This window comes from Cercospora beticola, chromosome 9 (genome assembly GCF_033473495.1).
Source record: "Cercospora beticola chromosome 9, complete sequence".
In the NCBI taxonomy this organism is placed as follows: domain Eukaryota; kingdom Fungi; phylum Ascomycota; class Dothideomycetes; order Mycosphaerellales; family Mycosphaerellaceae; genus Cercospora; species Cercospora beticola.
This window is the reverse complement of record NC_088943.1, coordinates 1,629,602-1,652,400: the sequence shown is the minus strand read 5'-3', so window position 1 is coordinate 1,652,400 and position 22,799 is coordinate 1,629,602. Positions and strand designations below refer to the sequence as shown.

The 22,799-nt window shown below is 53.1% G+C and overlaps 4 protein-coding genes across 4 annotated transcripts; 1 reads left to right on the top strand and 3 right to left on the bottom strand.

Annotated features, from left to right (window-relative positions):
* Window positions 1-751: 751 nt before the first annotated feature.
* Window positions 752-2,437, bottom strand: RHO25_012857 (uncharacterized protein; the record flags this gene model as incomplete). The annotated part of the gene is made up of 2 exons (XM_023604150.2): window positions 752-1,421; window positions 1,476-2,437. 2 exons carry the CDS (start codon window positions 2,435-2,437, stop codon window positions 752-754), a joined length of 1,632 nt encoding a protein of 543 aa, XP_023450225.1.
* A 5,372-nt stretch (window positions 2,438-7,809) lies between these two features.
* On the bottom strand, window positions 7,810-9,453 carry RHO25_012856 (uncharacterized protein; the record flags this gene model as incomplete). Its single annotated transcript, XM_023604148.1, has 1 exon — window positions 7,810-9,453. The coding sequence occupies one exon, from the start codon at window positions 9,451-9,453 to the stop codon at window positions 7,810-7,812; it is 1,644 nt and encodes a 547-aa protein (XP_023450227.1).
* An 860-nt stretch (window positions 9,454-10,313) lies between these two features.
* FSR1 (fusarubin cluster-polyketide synthase) lies at window positions 10,314-17,523 on the top strand (the record flags this gene model as incomplete). Its single annotated transcript, XM_023604147.1, has 5 exons — window positions 10,314-11,650; window positions 11,703-11,884; window positions 11,954-16,872; window positions 16,925-17,371; window positions 17,437-17,523. 5 exons carry the CDS (start codon window positions 10,314-10,316, stop codon window positions 17,521-17,523), a joined length of 6,972 nt encoding a protein of 2,323 aa, XP_023450228.1.
* Window positions 17,524-19,760: 2,237 nt separating this feature from the next.
* On the bottom strand, window positions 19,761-22,454 carry RHO25_012854 (uncharacterized protein; the record flags this gene model as incomplete). Its single annotated transcript, XM_023604146.2, has 1 exon — window positions 19,761-22,454. The coding sequence occupies one exon, from the start codon at window positions 22,452-22,454 to the stop codon at window positions 19,761-19,763; it is 2,694 nt and encodes an 897-aa protein (XP_023449858.1).
* Between the last annotated feature and the right edge of the window lie 345 nt (window positions 22,455-22,799).

The window sequence follows — 22,799 nt, the reverse complement described above, 5'->3', positions numbered from 1 at the left end:
TCAACAACACAACCCTTCACACTCTCTCCAGATAAGGATCACTGGCCACTTCACACGCTCGATGCCAAACACATGATCGACTCAGCACCGGGTCGGCCGGGGTTGGCAGAGACGCAGGCGGTGAACATGCACCGGCACGAGCAAGAGATGCAGGCTGCCGAGGAGCAAGATGGGTTTGGAGGATGCCCGAGACATGATATCGTAGGAGATCACGTTGCCCAGAAATGTACAGAGCGACGACGTGGTTTGTAGGCGATGAGCGCGGGCAAAGACGACAATGACAGTGCACATTTCGACAACGAGCCTGCGATGATACTCCGCCCACTTGGATACGATTTCGCAAGAGGTGGCAGATTGCTAGCATATTGCTGGACATGTATACTTCGCTCTGCCGATACCAGGGATTAGCAGGCAGGAGGCTTATGGTGATTGATGCCATCTGCATAAGCAACGCCAAAAAGCAGCACTCATGTGCTTACAGTACGAATCGAACACACGACCTGAGGGGCTTCCAAATGGCAAAAGGGAAGGTCTCCGAAGAGACATCTCAGTTGATTGGTGTTTAGCCACTTCCCTGACAAAGCAGGATTCCGTTGCAGTTATAAAGGCAGGATCTGTCTCTTTCGGGACACCGCCAGCGGCTGTGCCACTATGGAGCAAACATCGCAACACGATCGCGAGAGTCTGGGGAACGAGCCGATTCTGCTGGACTCCACACATTGCAAAGTACTTCAATCATCTCTCTACATGTTTAAATGACACCTCGCACACGGTCAACGAGTTCGTCGACATTGTTTGGCAGAAAATCGCCTCTCCAAGCCACCATTCCGTCTGGGCGCACAAGCGCGAGTCGACGCTCGTACAACTCAGCCGCATCCTTCGACGAGATGGATATCGACCGCAAAGGCAATCCGACCTTGCCTGCCGCTTCTTCCAAACGTGAATCATCTGCCGACTCAGGCCCAAAGCGCAACAAGACGAAGCCATCGCCGAACAAATCGACAGTAGATTTATCTTGCTCGAGCCAGCAGTGGGGTGCTCGATGACCTGGTCTGGCAGTCTGGATATACACCTCAGGATCATCAGCTGGGGCTTCAGAACCATCTGGCACAACTAGTGACGAGTCCCCATAGTTGTACCCCAGTGCAAGCCCGAGACTCTGAAACTCTTGTCGCATGTTTGCCGCCATGTTCTCTCCAGTCATGCGTCTCTGATCTTCACCTTCGGGAGTGTCATCCAAAATCTTGTCTTTGCCAGTTTGCCAGATGGCGAAGTTCTTGGTTGAGGTCTGGCCATTTCGCACTGCAATGGGACGACGTTCTTTCTCGTATGCTGCGATGAGATTGGGTCCGCCCCATCCCTCTAGCAGAGCTTGCAACATCCAGCTGAGATCAGAAGCGTCGCCCATACCGGTGTTCATTCTTGATCAACGGGTCAGTACGTGTCATTGCGCGATCGCAAAAAGAGATACTTACCCATGGCCACCAGTTGGAGACATTGTATGAGCAGAGTCTCCAGCAAGAAACACTCTTCCGGAGTTATATCGATCCGCCGTAAACTGAGATCTCCGCCACTGGAGGACCCTCTTAACGTCGAAGTCGATATCATCTCGGCCCAGTGCTTTCTTCACGAGAGGTTTGATGTCGTAAGTGTTTGGATCAATCCTTTCCTTGATGCCAGCTACAGCGAAACGCCAAAGGTTGCGGCCATCAATCGTGGTAAAGTTCCCCCACGTGCCTTCTGTACCGATGCACATGTATCGTTCTGCCGCAGCTCCGAAAGGTGGCTTGCCATTGATATCGGCTTCGACGATCGAGCTCAGCATGAGTCCAAGGTCTTTCCCCTGGAAATCAATGCCCAACGACTTGCGGATTGCACTTCCGGGACCATCGCAAGCCACGACATATCTTGCCCTGACCGAATCGAGCAGACCTGTCTCGGCATTCTTGATCAACAGCGTCACACCGTTCGCATCCTGCTCACAGCCGGAGACCTCAAAGCCATATCTCATCTCAGTCATCTTCTGCTTGACTACAGCTCTCGCCAAAATTGGATCAAACCAACACTGTGGGCACCTCTGCAGCATCTCACTACTTTGCTCTGGCAGCTCACGCTTTTCAGCCGAGTCCATCTCCAATCTTCCGATGTACTTGTCGTGCAGCGCCGTGCAGAAGACTGTATCGCCAGGTAAGTCTTTGGGATATCCCGAATTTGCGACTTCTCTTGCACAGCCAAGACGGCGGAGATATTCCATTGTTCGTTCATTGATCACGCTGGCTTTGGCTTCGATTTGTGATGATGTTCGTGGCTTGCGTTCGAAGACAGTGGTATGTATGCCTCGTTTTCCCAGGTCCAATGCTAGAGCAAGGCCAACCGGGCCTGCGCCGACAATGGCAACATCGAGGATGCTGTTCGGTGGTGCTTCGATTGAGCCCATTGTTTATCTCTTGTGTCAATCTGTGTGGGAATGGGTATGGCAATGAGAATGACGATGATGTCGACTTTGAACAGTATTTTGACTAACACATACAATCAAGACAACACACAGGAAATATGTTTATCGAACAAGTTTCGTCTTTCAGCGATACAGCAATGCCAACAGATCTCTCCATTCGAGCTGTTACTGCCCGGCCATCGCTCCGAGTGTCCCAGGCGTCAATGCCGGTCGATGCCCACATATCCGAACCCCAGAGCGAAGCCATCTCGAAACCCCGACAACGAACCCGAAACGTGACACTGGCCAAAACCCGAGGAAATCCAGTGCACCTCGGCCCATGCAATGCATCAACACCCTCAGCTCCTCAAGACAAATGCAGCAAATACGCAATCCGCGAGGCTGCCCTGAAAAAAGCCGCATTCGCATTCCTCACACTCTAATAATTCTGCTGAGACGCGAAGTGACGTTCGAAGCGGCATCCTCCTGTTCCTGCCGCTGCTGCTGAAAAACGCCACAAGGATGGAGAGCGAGGGCCGCGTAGATCACGGCGACAGCCAGTCAGCCACAAAACCCGACCGATTCCCCGATTGGTTGTTCGTTTTGATGACTGTTCAAGAGGAGTGATTGAGTTGTAAGACAGGATTGATTAGATTATCGGAAGGATGGGAGGACGCGACGACGCTGAAGGAAGGAGGATTTTGCTGACGAGGCACTAGTATGACGACGACTTCAGTTATCTGATTTGGAAGAGTTGCAATTTTTGAGGAGCATGCCAACATCGATCGATGTGGACTGCGTTACTTCTGCAAAGTACTCCGGTCATGTTGCAACTGCAGGCGGAAGAATACGAGCTGCAGTGATTTGATACAGAATTCTGGAGTCTCTGTACAAATTGTTGCAAAAAACGGGTAGATCCGTATTCACAAGAATACGAAACCTGACAGAGCTCACACATGCAAGGCTGCAGGCGAAAAAGCCTCCCGTGTCTTGGACTCTCGTATCCCAATTGCAGCAAGGCGGAAAGAGCAACAGTGCCTCGTCTGCAAGCCACAAGACTTTGATGTCTGTACATCTCACAGCACCAGCCAATCCCATCCTGCTTATTCCTTTCCAGAGCTCCCTCAAACACCGACAACGGCTGGTCTCCGTTGGTGGCAGCAATTGTGCCGCCGCAAAGTCAAATGAATCGACAATTTTCGCTCGCCGAGGCGCTACCTCTTAGGTGCAGCGTCAGAAGCATTTGACAAGTTGCGATAAGCCTGAGAGACAGCTTGGCCTTCAGCCTAATGCAAGAAAGACTCGCGAGATGGCGCAGGGTCTTCTCGTGGCTGTCGCAGCAGCCGAGACACAATGTAACTCTGACCATTTCTGTGACGTGCCTTGCCTGGCGCTCTCGTTGCCCAAATGCTTCACCTAGGCATCTCCGGGGCATATTAGATCGGCATTGGATTCTGGCCTCGTTCGGTCGCACTGTCGCTACACCTGCTGGACAAGGAAGTTCATGATGTGATCGACATTCGTCGTCGGTATCTGGCGGGGATGATAGCAGGGCAGATCGTCGTTTCGTGTTTGTGGTCGCAACAAACATGTGAATGTGGAACCTGGGTGGGTCGCGTTCAGTGACAGCTCGGTCGAACTCTGTTATCTCGTGGCGCTGCGTGGTTGCGGAGACGTTTAGGCTTGAATGAGGCATTCCACGAGTTTCACATCCACACAACGGTTTGTGTCACACCTGAGAGGGAGAATTCATACTGACTTCCTGTCCAAGTAGATATCGAAGACACTGATGAAATGCAGCTCGCTCAGCTCAGGCAAGCCCGATTCAGTGTGGGACAGCGTTGGGTTCGGAAGGTTCCTCGGCTCGGTGCTGATTGCAGAGCTCGCGTTCCAACAATGTGTGCGAAAGGGAATGAGAACCACGTGTACCGCTTCATTCGTGCTGCTCGGATTCGCGTGCGGCGTCCTGTCAGCAGCCTTGTGCCGTCTTCTGAATGTCGATCTCAGGGTCCCAGGGCTAGGGCAGCAGCCCTGGATGCTTTTGACTGCAGCCGCGACATCAGTGGCGTTAACATGTTATTGCTGGCAATCAGTATCATACGCTGTCGCGATACAGAGATTCTGCGGCGTAACTTATATGTGGCTGAAGCAGGATCTATGATTGTCAGCCCAGGTTGCAGATTGCAAAGAGAAGCTTCGCAGGAGGAAGAAAAGAAAGCTTGGCAGTCTTGGCGTGGAACAAAGTGAGGTGATCCGCACTAGCCAACATACTGCCGAACTTGCATTAGTCTCTGCAGCTGTAGCCTCCTCTGCTGCTGACCTCGCATTCGCGTCTCTGCGTAGAGGTAGGATTGGCGGAAGCATCCATGAGGAAGCGAGCGCGCAGGCACCGGTGTGTGTGACTATGCCTTTCACAGCCTGGTGGCCATTCTGACGAACAGTCGCTGCTGAGCAGCAAAGCTGTTAGCAGTATCATGCGGAGGCGAGGAGAGGTAAGAGCTTCACGACAAAATCAAAAGCACCACGCTTCAGGCTAGACAACGCTAATGAGCATACAGGAAGTCGAGGCTAGAGCACAGGGCAGATGTGAACATATTCACTCATTGACCTAGTGCACATGCGTACTCGTTCAAGTTGAACGCAAATTGATCCGAGACGCCTGCAGTCTTAATTTAGAGGCGTGGTCCTCACTGTAGGTTTGTTTATTAACCTGTCACATTGAAGGAAAGTAAGATGACGAGGCGGATGAACAGGGCCTGTTTTTCCCGACGCTAGTTATTGGCTGAGAAGGAGCTGATCCTCCCAAGCCACCAACTCCAGTCGAAGAACGACAAGCACTCTCACAAGCAACCGCCATGCACGAACAAGACATTGAGCTCCATCGACTCGGTCCGCCGCTGCCGGCGTTGCGCTATGTACGCGCCGGAGGTACGCTTTGTGCACGAACTCGACCTGCCATATCCAGAGACTCAGCGGATGCTACAATGTTCTGACCGCCTCGATATGTGTTGAGTGATCACGCCAGCAGGTCAATTACAGCTGTGAGTCGCGACTAGTCTTACGCAACCCCGATGTTTCATTTAAGTGCTGATGGCGTGTGAGACTGCCGACACTTCTTTCCCTGACTGCGGCTGTTCATTGCTCTGCGGTTAGTGCTGAGCTGAAGGAACGTCTGACCCTTGCTTAGCCTCTCGGGTGTCGCACAGCTACAGTACTCCTATCGTACTCGTGGCAACGAAGCCTTGCGCCAAGAGACACTATCCCGCGAACCACTAGGAGGTACTACGGCATGCGACAGTCCCCGGGCTAAGGAGGAGACAGCACGTATGCAGATCAAAGTTCACAAGTGTCAGACCTGCAGCGCTTCCCACCTCCTCCCGCTGTTGACCCAGATCGACACAGAGATCGTCTTCATCTGCAACCCGGTGCCTATGATACAGTGCACCACGTACGGGCACTTGAAGGCCACCGCTTCACGCGATAACCGGCCTCGCATTGGTCTACCGGTTTATGGCCGGTGGAACTAGCCGATCATGCTTCGTTCAGGGTAGAGTGGTTGAGCTTCCTCTGTTGGTAGCTGCAGCAGAAAGTGGGCACACTTAAAGACCTGCCGCCCACGAAGCACGTTGTCCATTACATACTTTCAGTTCTCGATCTTGATCGGTGTTCTCAGCTTGCTCAGCTCATACTTTTCGCCGCGCTATACTGCCAACATGCCAAGCACGGCACCAAGACAGCCCAAGCTACGAGCTAGCTGCGATCGATGTGGTTCCGCAAAGCTCAAATGCAGCCGGGAGCATCCAAGCTGCTCTCGTTGCGCTCAGCTCGACGTCGAATGCGTTTATGGAATCAGTCGGAAATCGAATAGGAGACCAGTCCGCGTGGAGTCTGACCAACGTCCCCGGCAAGCATCTTCCGCTGGAAGTACAGCAGTTACCAACAACCAGCAACATGCCTATCGCTTGCCTGAAACCCCGACTGCAAGCACAAACTCCGACCTGGATTCTCTTATGGGCCAATCGATCATGCCCGATTTCACCACAGCCGACTTCGCCAACATGTACAGCATAGGAGCGGTGCCTACGCTAGAAGAATTCAGCAATATGGACATAGACGACTGGAACCTCGTGGTTGCAATGAACAGCGACTTCGATACAAATCTCACAACACCCGTAAGTGATACGCAAGACCCTTTGGCTTATCCACAGTCGAGCAACGCCACTTCATCATCTCACAACACTTCGACACACGACTGCCATAGAGAAGCATGTTCTATATTCGGGTGCCTATCTTTCCTGGAACTCGGCAACGGAACACAGAATCCAGCTGGCATAGCACTGGCAAGTCCCACCAGTCAAGTACCTCTAGACCAGGTTCTGGGCATCAATCGCGATGCCTGCGAGCGACTCGTCCGACTGCTCAGATGTCCATGCGCGAGGTCTCCACATCTGGCCTTGCTGTACACATCAATCTTGTCAAGAGTACTCATATGGTACCAACAAGCGGTGGGCTGTGCTCCAACAACACCATTGATGCCACTATCCGCTGGCAACATCTCTTCCACAGCCCCATCTACGGCCACAACAATATCACCATATAGCTCCAACTCAGCTGCGTCCACCTCCACAGGGTACACCTCAGTAGGATCGGAGTCGCCAATGATGAGCGAGGCATCGTCGTCTTCATGTAAGCGGACTTCAAGCATGCCAACCTTGGCACAAGCAGTAGCACCCACACAGATCGCTTTGGGAACATTTCAGATCGACGACCAGAGTGTACAAGCTGCTATGAATATCCATCTGGTCTCCAGCGAAATGAAGCGAGTCGGTGCTGTCATCGATGCCTTTGCTACGCAGTGCACGAGCGGATCCACGTCCGCAGAAGTCGGTGGCTTCGGAGGAGTCGATGGCTTACACAAAAGCTTGAGCCAATGGCTTCGTGCAGAGCACTCCAGGACAGCAGCGGTGATCAGATCGAAATTGAGCGAATTGAATGATTCAAATGTTGCGTTTAGCGGGATACCCAATCATGATAGAAGCGGATCGATGTCTTATTAGGCAGACTGTCGGAAATATGCAACTTTTCCATGCAACCGATTGCTTATTGAAAGTCTATGGTTTTGATACCATATGCGTTCCTCCTTTCCTACTGCTGTGTCGGTGTCAGCATTCGTCAGGTCCTGGCGAGAAGTGGGCAACGCCACTCTGTAAGGTGATATTCCAGTCTAGGCTGCATGACCAGGAACGTTCCAGACGATTTGCCTGTTACGCACATGCCATGAGAATGTTCGGCATTGCTTCATCAAGCCATAAAGTCGTATATGCCAGACTCCCCAAACACTGAGAAAAGCACATTCATTAGACCAGTAATCTACACTAATACTGAACAACCCCATCAACATCAACCGGCACACCTCTCAATTCATATCCCTCCTTCATAGCAACTTCCCACTGCTCCTTCACAATCCTCTCTCGCTTCTCATCTCTCAACACAAACCTCGCCTGAAAAGGCCCTGGAGTTGTGAAACCCGGATTAGGATAAGCCTTCTCACTCAAATCCATCTGACCCTCAATCCCATCTCCCGACATCGGAGGCCGAATATCAAATGTCCAGAGCATCCCCGCCAAAGCTATTCCCAAACTATTCTCCGCAACCCGAGCGCCGGGACACACACGTCTGCCTGCACTGAATGTGAAGTGATCGCGTTTGTAAGGGTCGCCCATAGCGGCGTACTCGGAGCTGTAGAGTTTGTGGTTCAGATACCTTTCGGGCATGAATTCGTGCGGGTTTTCGAAGCGGGTGGGGTCGAAGTGGAGGTAGGCGGTGTTGCAGAGGAGGATGGTGCCTTTGGGGATGATGTGGTCTTTGTAGACGACGTCGGTGCTTGTGAATTGACGAATTCCGGGGGCTAGGATGGGGTTCAGGCGTAGCATTTCTTTGACGCATGCGCGCACGTACGGCAAGTCGCAAAGATCTTCGAAACGAGGGCAGCGATTTGGTCCGACGACTCGCATTATCTCTTCTTGGGCGACTTTCTGAACGCGAGGATTGGCGGCGAGGTGCAGGACGAGGCTGTTGAGTGTTGCAGCAGAGGTTTCGAATCCAGCTTCGACGAGGCCGCCGGCCACCCAGGCAAGATCTTCTTCAGTGAGGCCTTCAGCATACCATTTCTCTTTGTTCTCGAGGATTTCCCGACCGTAGCAGGCAGGTGCCTTTCCAGCTTCGTGCTGACGCTCGAGTCGACGCCATAGATCCATTTTGATTTTGAGGACTTCCTTGCCACACTCTTCAGCTTCTTTGCGTCCTGGCTGGAGCCATGCCGGAAGCTTCTGCAAAAGTGGCAACTCGTCCACGATGAAGTATGGAGGCAGGGTCTTGCGCATAATGGCTTGGCTCCTCATAGCATTGTGCACATCCGGATGATCGATGTTTTTGACACGCGTTCCGAATGTGTTTGTCAAGACGATGCTAAAGGCAAAACGCCTCATGTGCATGTAGAAGCTGCGTTGATCTTCATTGTTCGTTGCCAAATCGAACAAAAGCTGCTTGGTTTCGAATTCCTGGCTTGGCACGAATGTCGATGTCATGGGCACAGAAGTGATCTGGCGGACGACCGATCTCTGTGCTCGCCATCGAGGTCCGTATGGCATTGTCGGCATGCGCATACCGCCAGTGACAACATCGTGGCCTAAGGGAGAGGGTGCCTTTGATGAAGTGCTGACAGCTTGCTTCTCCAGGATCTCACGCACAGCTTCAGGTGTGTTGATGACGACCCAGTTATACCAGCCAATTCGAACTTTGAAGATGTCTCCATATTCCCCAGCCCATTGTCTGAAGAGCTTTGCAGCATTTGGTGGCAGCTTTAATCCAAGACCGACGATAGGATGCAATTTTGGCCCAGGGATAGTATTGATCTTGCGGTCACGCTTCAAATAGGCGACGAGAAGGGTGAGCACAGGAAGGGCAAAACATAGGAACAAAGTGCGATAGTTCTGATAGAGAGTGAGAAGTTCGGCCATTGTGTGAAATTGTGATCAAATGAATTGTAAGGAGACGATTGATGGAGCTAGTCCTGGCGTTTGGATTGCAGTCTTGCACTTGAGCACGAAAGGCACCCACTCACCGTAGACACTGACTAAGCGGTCTTCTCAGTGCACTCTCGTGAAACAGCCATTGTGTGCAATGCCGTCGGGATATGGGTGGGGAGGTGAGGTTGCGAAGGATTCCCGAAGCCAAACCCGAGCGAACCCCCTTCAGCACACCACACATCCTCACATGCCAAGCTTCCACGGCAAGGGCTTATGCTCTGCACGCGAGGCTTGATGATCTTCTCGTGGGTTGGCATGGGTTCGCTTCACATGGAACTTTAATCTCATATGGGTATTCACATCGCATGAAGACCCGAGGGAGATGCGGTCAGTGCCCGGCTGCCTTGTTGGGCAAAGCGACAGGCCGGGACACGCCAGGGGACCACTAGATTGGTGGCAATTTTGGATCATGTTTGCTCAGTGCAACGTCCGAGATGATAGCGCGTCACGCAAGCAACCTCCGAGCGGACTGAGCGGGATTCTGGCAAGTCGACGGCATCGATCGCGGGACGCAGCAAGTCAGCTTCGTGGTGATGTTGATGGCCGGGATAGAACGAAGAAGTGTTGTTCCGTCGGGGAGGAAGTATATACGTCGCATCGTGCACCTTGATCAGAATTATCAGCAAATGTCTTGTACCTCGTACTCTCTTACCATTTTTCTGTTTGCCCATACTCGCCGATGAGCTGAGCTCACCAGAATCCTACATCGATATTTCGAACCACACTGATCATACTGATCGCACATCACCCACAACGACTGTTCATTAGAAGCATCAGCCTACACAGTCAGCATGTCTGGATCACAGAAGCTTTACCTCTTCGGAGACCAGACCTACGAGGTCCAGCCACATCTCAAGGACCTTCTCCGATACAGGACAAATCCTGTGCTCGACGACTTCCTCGTCAAGGCATACGATGTCATCCGAAACCACATCTATGAGCTTCCCATCCAAGTACGGGACGACCTGCCAAGGTTCACTTGTGTCGACGACTTGCTTTTGATGAAGCCTGCATCGACAAGATGCATCCCCTTGGACATGGCTATCACGTGCTTGTATCAACTAGGTGTCTTCATCAGTCAGACAGACCTCGAGTACCCTCGCTCAGATAACGCCCGCGTCTTGGGGTTATGCACTGGCACTCTGGCAGCAGCAGCTGTCAGCTGCAGTCGAAGCACGCTCGACCTCATCCCACTGGCTGTGGCAGCAGTATCCGCCGCATTCAAGACTGGAATGCACGTCACCGACCTCGCTCATCGTGTTCAACCATCGCCGGATGCCACGACGGGTCTCACTTGGTCGATGCTCGCCGCTGCCTCTGAAAGCACCACCGAGGCGTTGTCAAAATTCTGCCAAGAGACAAAGTTGCCGTTGACTGACAGGCCTTATGTCTCCGCCGTTGCACCAAGTGCCATCACCATCAGCGGCCCGCCCAATTCTCTGGCGAAGCTCATCAGCTCTGATCACTTCACTGGGATCAGAATCAAGCGCATTCCGATCTTCGCTCCTTATCACTGCCCGCATCTCTGCTCGCAGGATGATGTTGAGGAGATCGTGGCCGGCTTGGACGCTACCACTGCTCAGCGTCGTAACGAGACGCCTGTTCTGTCAACAGCAGGCACTGTTGTCGGTGTCGAGAACTTTGAATTCCTCCTCAAGGAGGCCATTTCGCAGATCTTGCTCCAGCCAATTAGCTGGTCTGGTATTATTGACGAAGTGCAGAAATGGCTTAACGCCTCTGATGCAGAGTCCTTCAACATCAATGCCATTGCAACGATAGCAGATCAAGTGATCTACAATGCGCTCAAGCAAAGTAGCCTGAAGAACTTAGTGTCTTCAGCACCAGCACAACCCAAGCTGAACACCCCAGAGCAAGCACCTGGGAATCCGAAGCAACCGAAGCTTGCCATTATTGGTCTCTCCGGACGATATCCTGATGCGAAGGACAACGAAGCCTTCTGGAACTTGTTGTACCAAGGTCTCGATGTTCACAAAGAAGTGCCTGCATTTCACTGGGACGCCAAAACCCACGTCGACCCAACAGGCAAAATCAAGAACACCAGCACCACACCATATGGCTGTTGGTTGGACAACCCAAAGGAGTTTGACTGCAAGTTTTTCAATATCAGGTTGGTACCAATGCGTCCTTATATCGTTCAACCAGGCTGATGACGCGTGTAGCCCTCGAGAAGCAGCAGAGATCGATCCTGCCCAGCGCATTGCACTTATGACTGCATACGAAGCCATTGAGCAAGCAGGCCTTGTTCCCGATGCGACACCAAGCACTCGACGTGATCGTGTTGGCGTCTTCTATGGCGTAACAAGCAATGACTGGATGGAGACCAACTCCGCCCAGAACATCAGTAAGTCCACCATCATTCTATCGTAGTACTGCATCAGCTGACATGGCCAAGGCACATATTTCATCCCAGGCGGCAATCGAGCCTTCATCCCAGGAAGGATCAACTATTGTTTCAAGTTTTCTGGCCCATCGTATGCAGTCGATACTGCTTGCTCCTCCAGTTTAGCTGGTATCCATATCGCCTGCAATGCACTTTGGCGTGGAGACATCGATACGGCTATTGCAGGCGGTACTAACGTCCTCACGAATCCAGACTTCACGTCCGGACTTTCGCGAGGGCACTTTCTTTCCAACACGGGCAATTGCAAAACGTTTGACGATGATGCCGACGGATACTGCCGAGGTGAAGGTGTTGGTACTGTGATCATTAAGCGTCTCGATGATGCGATCGCCGACAAAGACCCGATCCAAGGCATTATCTTGGGTGCGTACACCAACCACAGCGCAGAGAGTGAGTCGATCACTCGACCACACGTGGGTGCTCAGCGTGCCATCTTCCAGAAGATCCTGAACCAAGGTGCTGTCGATCCATACGATGTTAGCTACGTGGAGATGCACGGCACTGGCACTCAAGCCGGAGACGCCGGCGAGATGTCCAGTGTCCTGCAGACGTTCGCTCCACCACTTGATGGAGTCAAGAAGCCTCGTTCAGAGGATCAGGCGTTGTACCTTGGAAGTGCTAAAGCGAACATCGGCCACGGAGAAGCTGTATCAGGCGTTTCGGCTTTAATCAAGGTGCTTCTCATGATGAAGAAGAACATGATCCCGCCTCACGTAGGTATCAAGAACAAGATCAACCACAAGTTCCCCACGGACCTCGACAAGCGCAACGTCAATATTGCCATGAAAGCCACCCCATGGGAGCGAAAGGGATCCGGACCGAGAAGAACCTTCGTGAACAACTTCAGTGCTGCAGGAGGCAACTCCGCATTGCTGCTCGAGGATGCTCCGCTCGTTGGAGAAATCGAAGACAGTGATCCTCGAACTCTTCACTTGATCGCTCTCTCTGGGAAGAACGGCAGTTCTCTGCAAGGCAACCTACAATCCTTGCGAAACTATCTGAGGCAGAATTCGGAGGTTTCGCTCAGCCAGTTGTCTTACACCACAACAGCACGCAGAATCCACCACCAGCACCGCGTTATGCTGTGCGGCAAGGACGCCAGCGAGCTCTGTCAGCAAATCGACAAGGCAGCCGAAGACAAAGTCGGCATGACCAGGCCCAAGAGTGCTCCGAAGGTCTTGTTCACTTTCACTGGAAACGGTGCCCAGTATCCTGGCATGGCCCGCGAGCTTTTCGATAACTTCTCCGTCTTCCGCAAGGAGATGCGCCGCCTCGATAAGATTGGCCAAAATCTTGGATTCCCGTCCATGCTTCCCGTCATCCAATCGACTGAGCAAGACATCGGTATGTTTGCCCCAACGCCAGTGCAACTGGCCACGACTTGCATGCAGATCGCCTTGACCAGGCTTTGGGCCTCTTTCGAGATCAGACCTGCTGCAGTGGTCGGCCACTCCCTTGGCGAGTACGCTGCCCTCAACGTAGCAGGTGTATTGTCCGACACGGACACCCTTTACCTTGTTGGCAAGCGAGCGCAGCTGCTGGAGGCCAAGTGCCAGGTTGGCACCCACTCCATGCTGGTCGTCAAGAGCGATGTCAAGACTATCTTTGCGGCACTCCGCGACTCCAAGTTCGAAGTCGCCTGCATCAATTCGCCTGTCGAGACCGTGCTTGCAGGCCCTAGTGCAGAGATCGCATCTTTCAGCGAAACCTTGAGCGCAGCTGGTCTCAAGTCCACGCTGCTCAAGGTGCCATATGCGTTTCACTCTTCGCAAGTGGACCCAATCCTCGGGGACTTCACTGAGCTGGCTCGTGGAGTCACATATTCTAGTGCACGAATTCCAATTCTGTGCCCGCTCGACGGAAGCGTTGTCGACAAGATGACTGAGAGCTTCGATGCCGAATACTTTTCTCGCCATTGCCGCGAGCCGGTGAATATGCTCACTGCTCTCGAGCAAGCTCAGTCGGAGGGCTACATTAGCGATGCCACCACGACACTCGAGATTGGGCCACATCCAGCTGTCAGCGGTATGGTCAAGGCTAACCTGCCCAAGATTGTCAACTTGCCCTCGCTGCAGCGCGGCAGATATGTCTGGGCAACCATGTCAGCAGCACTGAAGACTTTGTACATGGCTGGCGCGGACATCAGGTGGTCTCAGTATCATCGCGACTTCCCTTCCTCACACAAGGTTCTTCCACTTCCGGCCTACAGCTGGGATCTCAAGGATTACTGGATCCAGTATGTCAATGATTGGTCCCTGCGCAAGGGCGATGCTCCATTGGTCATCAAAGAGCGTGCGGCAAAGCTCGAGAGCACCACGATCCACAACATCGTGGAGGAGACCGGCGATGACCAGAAGGCGCATATCGTGGTTGAAGCTGATATCGCTCGTGAAGATCTCAGCCCACTTGTGCAAGGCCACGAGGTGGATGGCATTCCTCTCTGCACGCCAAGTGTCTACTGCGACATTGCACTTTCTCTTGGTACCTATCTTGTGGACAAGTACCGCCCGCAACAGACCGAAAGACTGGTCGATGTCGGCAGCATGGATATCTCCAAGGCTCTGATCTTGAACTCGGCAGGAAGCAAGCAGCTCCTCCAAGCTCACGCGGATGTCGATTGGGCCAACAACGAAGCCAAGATCCGCTTCATGTCTTTCAACGCCCGGCAAAAGCTTCAAGAGCATGCTCGATGCGTGGTTCGCTTCCAAGATCGCAGTCTCTTGACTAAGCTCGAAGCAGAGAAGGCCACCATCAAGAAGAAGATGCAGAACTTGCGCGACGGCATTGCCAAAGAGACGGCAGCTCGCTTCAACAGGCCTATGGTATACCGCGCCATTCGTCCACTGGCTCGCTTTCACGACGATTACCGTGCAATCGATGAAGTCGTGCTCGATAGCAAGACTCTCGAAGCGACCAGCAAGCTCAGCTTTGGCACAGTCAAGAGAGGTGGTGACTATCACACCCACCCGGCTGTCATCGATGCGTTGACGCAGTCATGTGGCTTCACCATGAACTGCAATGATGCTGTCGACCTTGACAAGGAAGTGTTCATGAATCACGGCTGGGCAGGTTTCCAGATCTTCGAGCCGATCGACTTCGACAAGACGTACACCACGTACACCCAGATGCACGAGGGCAACGATAAGCTCTGGCACGGCGATGTTGCAATCTTTGACCAAGATGACAAGATCGTTGCGAGCTTCAAAGGTATCGCCATCCAGGGTGTGCCACGCCGTGTCCTCAAAGTCATCTTGAACAATGAGAGCAGAAGCGTCCAGCCAAAGGGAGTGGAGGCGCCACCAAAAGCTGCACCAGTCGAGAAGGTCGCACCAGCCTCAGCGAAGGTTACCGCACCTGCAAAGCCTGCAGCTCGAACGGAACCTGCGGCGCTCGCCCCTGCCCCGAAGATTGGTCAAGCTCTGACAATTGTCGCCGAGGAGAGTGGTATTGCTGAGAACGATCTTGGCGACGATACTGTCTTCGCTGATGCAGGTATTGACAGCTTGATGGGCTTGACTATTTCCGCTCGATTCAAGGAAGAACTGGACCTGGACCTCGACTTCAACTCGCTCTTCTACGAGTACCCTGCTGTCAAGGATCTCAAGAAGCTCCTCGGAGAATCAGGCCTTACCGCAGGTCCACAGTCTACGATCAGAAGCGAGCCAGAGTCGGAGAACAGCAGCGACTCTGGTCATGATGCGAGTGGCTCATCTGACGCGGGTTCCGATGCAGGAACTGGCGCAACGACTCCAATCTCCTCTATTGGCACACCTGATTCGAAGAAGCATGGTTCCAACGTGAACTCCGAGGTCTTCAAGAGCGCCTTGTCCATCGTCTCTGAGGAGTCTGGGGTAGCTGTGGGAGACCTTACTGACGAGACCGATTTCGCCGACAGCGGTATCGATTCTCTGCTCTCGCTCGTCATCGTCAGCCGACTCCGTGATGAGCTCGAACTCGACATCCAGCACGAGTCGCTCTTCCTAGAGTGCCCTACCGTCCGCGACCTCAAGACCATGTTGTGTGGAGAGACTGCCGAGCCAGCTGAGTTAACTCCTCCAGCTATCGAGGAATTGGAAACGCCACCCAAGCCAGCCACGATTGCTGAGCCAGAGGCTGCCCCAGTCAAGATGAGATCCGCAGAACAGATTGCTGCCCTTCCAGCACGCAAGCAGGCTGTCACCGAATTGGTCAATAAGTACACAGCGGGCTTCACAGCGCCTTCTCCAGATCCAAACGGAAAGATGCCAGCCGAGAACGAGAAGGTCGTCCTCGTTACCGGTGCCAGTGGCAGTCTCGGTGGCCATCTCACATACCACTTGGCTATGCTCGAGGATGTCAAGACCGTAGTCTGCCTCAACCGCGAGAACAGAAATGAGAAGTATGCTCGTCAGCACAAGGCTATGAAAGAGAAAGGTATCCGCTTCCCTGATAACCTGCGACACAAGCTGTTGGTCTTCCAGACCGACACCAGCAAGCCAAAGTTCGGGCTTACAGACGAGGAGTACGAGAAGCTGACAGGCTCTGTCACCCATCTCGTTCACAACGCCTGGCCAATGAGCGCAAAGCGTCCACTTGCTGGTTTCGAGCCTCAGTTCCAGGTCTTCCGTAACCTCATCGACTTCGGATGCGATGTGGTCTCTAAGAGACCAGCCAGCTTCAAGTTCGGATTCCAGTTGGTATCTTCGATTGGAGTTGTGGGCCAGTACGATATTGACAACTACAAGCCCGGCACTGGAATGAAGCAGATTGTTCCCGAGGAGCGAGTTGATATTGACTCTGTCCTCACAAACGGATATGGCGAGGCCAAGTGGGGATGTGAGAGGATGCTTGACGAGACTCTTCACAAGCACTCCGATCACTTCCGCACTATGGCTGTCCGCCTTGGTCAGATTGCGGGTTCAAAGACATCCGGATATTGGAACCCAATGGTAAGTTGAAAGCCTTTGGTTCGTGACCTGACAACTGCTGACGTCAAAATAGGAACACTTCGGATTCTTGGTCAAGAGCTCGCAGACGCTCAATGCTCTCCCCGACCTCGATGGTGGCCTCTTTTGGACTCCAGTCAACGACATCGCAGGAGCACTTTCCGATCTCGTCCTCGCTGACAATACACCATATCCCATCTACCACATCGAGAACCCCGTCGGCCAATCATGGAAGGATATGACCAAGATCCTGGCAGAGGCACTTCATATTGATAACATTGTTCCCTTCAACGACTGGCTCGAGATGGTGAAGAATGCGCCTCAGAAGGACAATCCGGCTTCTACGCTGCTCGACTTCCTCGACGACAACTTTCTCCGCATGTCATGCGGTGGCCTGGTGCTGGACTGTAAGAAGACTGTCGAGCACTCGCCTATTCTTGCAGCTTGCGGTCCTGTATCCGACATTGTTGCTCAAAAGTATATCCAGATTTGGAAAGAGATTGTAAGTTGAAGCCATTCATTCCACGCACTGCATGCGTGAGATATATGCTGACATCGCGTCTCTAGGGCTTCCTGAAATCCACTGCGGAAGATCGAGCTCGGTTTGAGGAGATTCGGGAACGTCTTTGGGGCTCCGCTCCAGCGGCCAAGTGAAGTTGAAATGAGATGACGTTTTAGGTCTTGGCGTTCCCGGAGGTTTTGCATAGCGAGGAGTTGGGGAGTTTTGGGAAGCAAAGACAACAACACTTAGAATGTATAGACACGCATAATAAGAGTATGGGCATTTCAAAAACTTCTCTTCCTCTTCCACTTACACTCCTCGTGTTACAAAGATGTGCTTGGAACTCTCCTATTTTCTACTAGCTAATCCAAGGCACTCGCCTTCTCTTATGCCGGCATACCAGAAGCCTCTCACACTTCGCTCATCGCAGTTTGAATTTGCTCAAAGCTCGGCAGGACATTCGATAAGGTCGAGTTCTTCATTCTTGATCCAAAGCGGCGGCCTGGGGAATAGTTTCTCAATCTATCCCTATCTCTACAACTAAGCCTTCCGCACAACGCTTGTCTCCGACAAGAACAAATTTCGTTCATTCATTCCAAATCACCTCCCTTCTCCATCTCCCTCAACCCACTCCCACCCGCACCCCCTCACCCCCTCCCTCACCTCCCCCGCAGACCTCCCAACCCACCCCGCAACCCTCTCCGCCACTCCCCCATCCACCAACTCCTCACTCTCCAACCCAATCACAACCCTCAAAATCCAATCCTGACACCTCTCCACTCCATCCCTCGGCGCAGCCTCCCGTTCCACAATCTCAATAACCCTCCTAACTTCCTCCGAATTCAAATTGCTATTCAAAGGTATCGACCCCTCGCATCCTTTAGGTAATATCGGTACATCATATCGTATATCCTGGATATAGAATAGAGGATCTAGAGAGATGGGTAAGACTTGAAGGATAGTGCCGAGTGTGGAATGGTTTGGAGGGGACGAAGTATTAGGATGAAGGGTGAGAGACCAATGAGTTCGATGCTGAGGAGTTTCGCCAGGACCTTCGAGGAGGAGGGAGAGGGTGTGCAATTGGGGTTGATTCGGATCTGATGTATGTTGTGAATTTGTGGTAAGGTGGTTGTCTGGGTCCGTTACTTCTTGTCTTTCGTGGTGGTGCGATGTCGAATTGATTGGAGTCATGGCCTACTTCCATCCAGGCTGTGATTGTTTCTTCTCGAATCTGGTAGCTGTGACGGGTAGTCGTAGTGATGTTCGATTGTATCCGTGGTGAGCTATGAGCTTGCACTGTGCCGCAATGAGTTGGAAGAAAGCCGGGGTTTAGCCGCTGAGCAGAGATGTAATGAATACAGCTGCGCTCAAATCCATCAGCTTGCCTCAAATTACCAGAAATGTGAATTAATCAACTTCTTCGTCGAATGTTCCTTTCTATACAATACGTATGTACTTCTCTCTCCTCGATCCTCAGCCTCTCATCTCAGGTAGTAATGCTCTCATGCTGCTTCCTCTCCTCCCGTCCTCCCACCTCACCACCTTCAATCTTCTTACAAACTAAACAATACTCGTTCTCTCTGTCCGCCATCGACAATCCTCCCCGAAAAAGTTCAACATAGGCCGTGAATTCCATAATTTCCGTCTCCGTGATGAGTAGTGCGAATGATGAAATAAATGTGAATGTACCAGCTCTCCAAAGAGACATCCCAAACCAAAGAAAGACCAGATATAGCCAAGTCGAATGCGATCCAAGCAGTCAGCAGACTTGAAACTCATGGATGCGCGCGCTCGATGCGATAATTCCGACCCGGACAGCATGAGAGTGGCATCTTGCTGCTCTCCGTTCTCGCTCTGCATGCAGTGGATGATGTGTATTAGCCTCTCCACGCTCTCTGTCTTCGCGCGGAAGGAAGATATCCTCGAAAGGGGATCCAACTTCATTCTCTCTCTCCAACAAAGCAAAAAAGCAGACATAAGTCGTCGATTATGTCAATGTGGGCAAGTGCGAAGTTACCACATGTTCCAAAATCCCTCCCATAGGGAAGAAACAGAGGAAGAACTTTGTCCCGCACTCCTCCCGTCATCGGGACCAGGCCCTGCGAGCTCGAAGCTCTTTCTACTCGCAGAAGCTCTTTCTACTCGCAGAAGCGCTGACCACGGGAGGGCGCGAGATTCCGGGGGACCGGAAATGCGTATTACCTTCCGCCAGAAGAGAAGATGCTCCGGGATCGCAACGGGCAGCTTCATCCTCGTCAGATAGAGCGCCCGGAGGCCGGAGATTCGCTTTCATCAGATTGCGATGCCTTCGTCTCCATACAAAACTCCCATAGCGATTCTTTCCGCTTCGAATTCGCTTCCCGTCTCTTGCATCAGTACTAGCAGCTCTCTAAGCGCTTCCCCTCCGATCAACTTTTCCAGCCTCGCGCATAGCTTCGATAAAGCCATCTCCAGCCGCGACAGGCCATCTTTCCAGGTTCATCCACCCAATTTGCTGCAACACTTCCTCTCTCGATCCATAAAGCTTGCTCTCCAGCTGCGCCAGAACGGCGACCGCGGCACGAACCAGCGCCCGATCACCTTCGAAAACAAAGATATCCCAGATGCGGGATACGTGCTCGGCGGAGAGATTGTAGGCGAAGAGACAGCGATACATAGGGTCGAGATATTCTTCCGGTCTGATGTCCAATTGTGGTGAAGTGAGGTGGTCGTGGAGGCGAGCGTATTTATATTTGAGCGTTTGCAGTGTGAGCTCGTAGGCTCTTCCCATGGCCGGCTGATCGTGGACCAGGAAAGCCAGTGGAAGAGGTCGGTTGAGCATATTGGCCAGTAGCACGAATGCTTCCGCGGCCGGGAGTTGCAGACACACGATGCCGGCCACGAGGTGCGTTCCGTACACGTAGCCCACATCGCTGCGGTACATCGTATACGCTTTCAGGACATCGGACAGACTCTGATACAGAGTCCCACGTGAATCTTGGTACACCTTGAGTTCCGGGAACGTGTTGGGCACGTCTCGGGCGATAGCGTCCATCCAGGCAGCCTCTTTCGAATCGGCCTTTTCTTCTTCATTCATATCCGCAATCTTCGCTTCGAGCGCGTGTGCTCTCGCAAGAGCAGCCTCAAAGGAAGCACTCGAGAGCTCGAGCTCGTTCCCAATGGCCTTGGACCAGACCTCTCCTCTCGCGCTTGGTGTGACGCCTCTCCACCAGAGTTCTCTAGTTCGTGGTTCTTTGACCACCGCGTCCCAGTTAGGCAGGACGTGTTGCTCCCATATTCGTGCAATACTGCCTTGCATCTCTTCTTTGCCTTCGCGATTACTTTGCTCTTTCAAGGCGCGCTTTTTCTCTGCCTCTGCAGCTCTGGCCATCATCTGTTGAAATTCCTTCAGATGTTTCTTCTCTTCTTGCGGATCCTTAGGAGGCAACCATGACGGCCGTGTTCTGCTGAGAACGGCCTCCTTCTCCTTGCTGATGGGTAAGGGGTCAATCATGATGTTTCCTTTCTGCAAAGGGGGCAGTCCACTTGGAACGCTGGGGAGGCTCGATCCCGTTCCCGCTGGCTTCGACCAGCTCGATCGTGGTGGGCTGCTCGCGGCGCTGTTTGTCCCTGAATTTGATGCGCTCCTCTTTTCTTGCGACAGACGCTCAGCATATTCTTCCAGCTTCTGCGACAGCTCCCGAGCTTCGTAGTTCAGATCCTCCGTCCACGACTTGCTTCTAAATTGTCGGCTTCGCGGATCCATCGGAATGGCTGCCACGGTATTCGCGTGCGGTATCTTGGGGCGGTGTGGGTACTTCGGCGATCGAGGCATCCCATTGGGACGTTTTGCGCCCTTGGGTATGTTTGCAGAGTGCATATTCGCGTGTGGCCCTGGTCTTCGATTCGGACTAGGTGTCGTAGATCGGTGGCCGCTTGGCAATGGGTTCGGCGAGAGCGGTACCGTGTAGTGACCTGGCAGTGGTGATATAGGCACGTTCTCCAAAATGGCGTCCTCGGGGACGTCTTCGTCCTCGTCGTTGTATTCTGCCTCGAGCTCCTTCGTGCTCTTTCTGCTCGGCTGCCACGATGGTCGCCGCGAGGCCGAACCTTGAGACTCGTAGGATGCCTTCGGTGTCGAGCCGGCTATGGTTTGCGGTGAGCTGCATTGACCATTCTGCGCGTACGGTTTGTTCGGACTGGGCGAGCGCGAAGGGAAGCGCTGAGCTTGATGGTGCATGTGCGTCAAAGTTGGACTAGAGACAGCGCGTTGCATGCTCCGCCCGTGAGGTAGGTTGAGGCTCTGATCTCGCAAGGCACCACTCACAGCGCCTTGCAGAGATGGATATCTGGCTTGTCGGACGCCATTCGTCAATGGCCGCGGAGGTGGGCTTGTTCCTGTTCCACTGCGTCTGCGTGCTACCGCGCCCGTGGTCAGGGATTTGGGAGGTGGGCGGCGCAGTGTTGGTCTGGAATCCGGCGGGAGATTGCTGTCCTCCCTGTCATCACTGCCACCTTCTTCTTCCAGCACCACTTCTTCAAAGTGCCCGTGCTTGGACAGACCGCCCTCTTGACCACTAACACATAGTTCGTCATCTGAAGTGAGGGAAGAACTACTCTTCGACGACTTCGAATAACTCAGTTCCGGCGGAGAACTTGGCACGCTTTCCTCGGCGATGCTTTCTACTGTGATGCTGGCCATGGTCTTATCACCCACACCTGGCAGGCTGACACTCCGATGAACCCTGCCTTTCGGCACCGCGACGCTCCTGGGCAGCGCTATTCCCACTCCACTCCCATGCGACGACCGGCGCGGTGGTGTGCGTAGAGAATTGCGGTGACTGTTATTTCGAAGGGTTCGGCGTTGCACTTTGGTCTCAGATGGGATTACGGCGCGAAAAGCATCGTGATCCTGATCGTAGGCCCAGTCGTGGTGGTGGGAGGAATAATAATTATCGTCGACGTCGAAGCCGGCAGCGGACAGCGGAGTGTCGTGGTGCGGCGCGGAAGGGTGGCGGTGGTGATTTCGTTGGCGAATATTGTTTATGATTGCTGCTGTAGGGACGGGCCAGGGAGGCTCAGCAACAATGGCAGCAGCGGCCATGGTTGTTCCTGACCAGCAGGAGAAGCGATCCTGGTCGAGTGGGACTCGCAATTGCGATTTGGGCCAATGACGACGCGCAAAACCAGGCGCGGAGCCGACGATCTCTCACCCGGCGACTTTGACGCGAGTCGAGATTCCGTTCGATGCTGGGATGACTTGCCCGCCGCGTGGAGAATTGTCGGTGCAGATGGGCGGTGGTGCTGTTGTCGGCGGAGGTCTCGCGCAGACAATGCGATTGTAGCGGTGCACGGCGGCGGCGTCATTGACCAGCCTCGTTGGCCGTATCCGTATCGACCGAAAAAACCGGGAAAGCCTCCGCCGTCCGCTTGCGGCAATAATGATGAA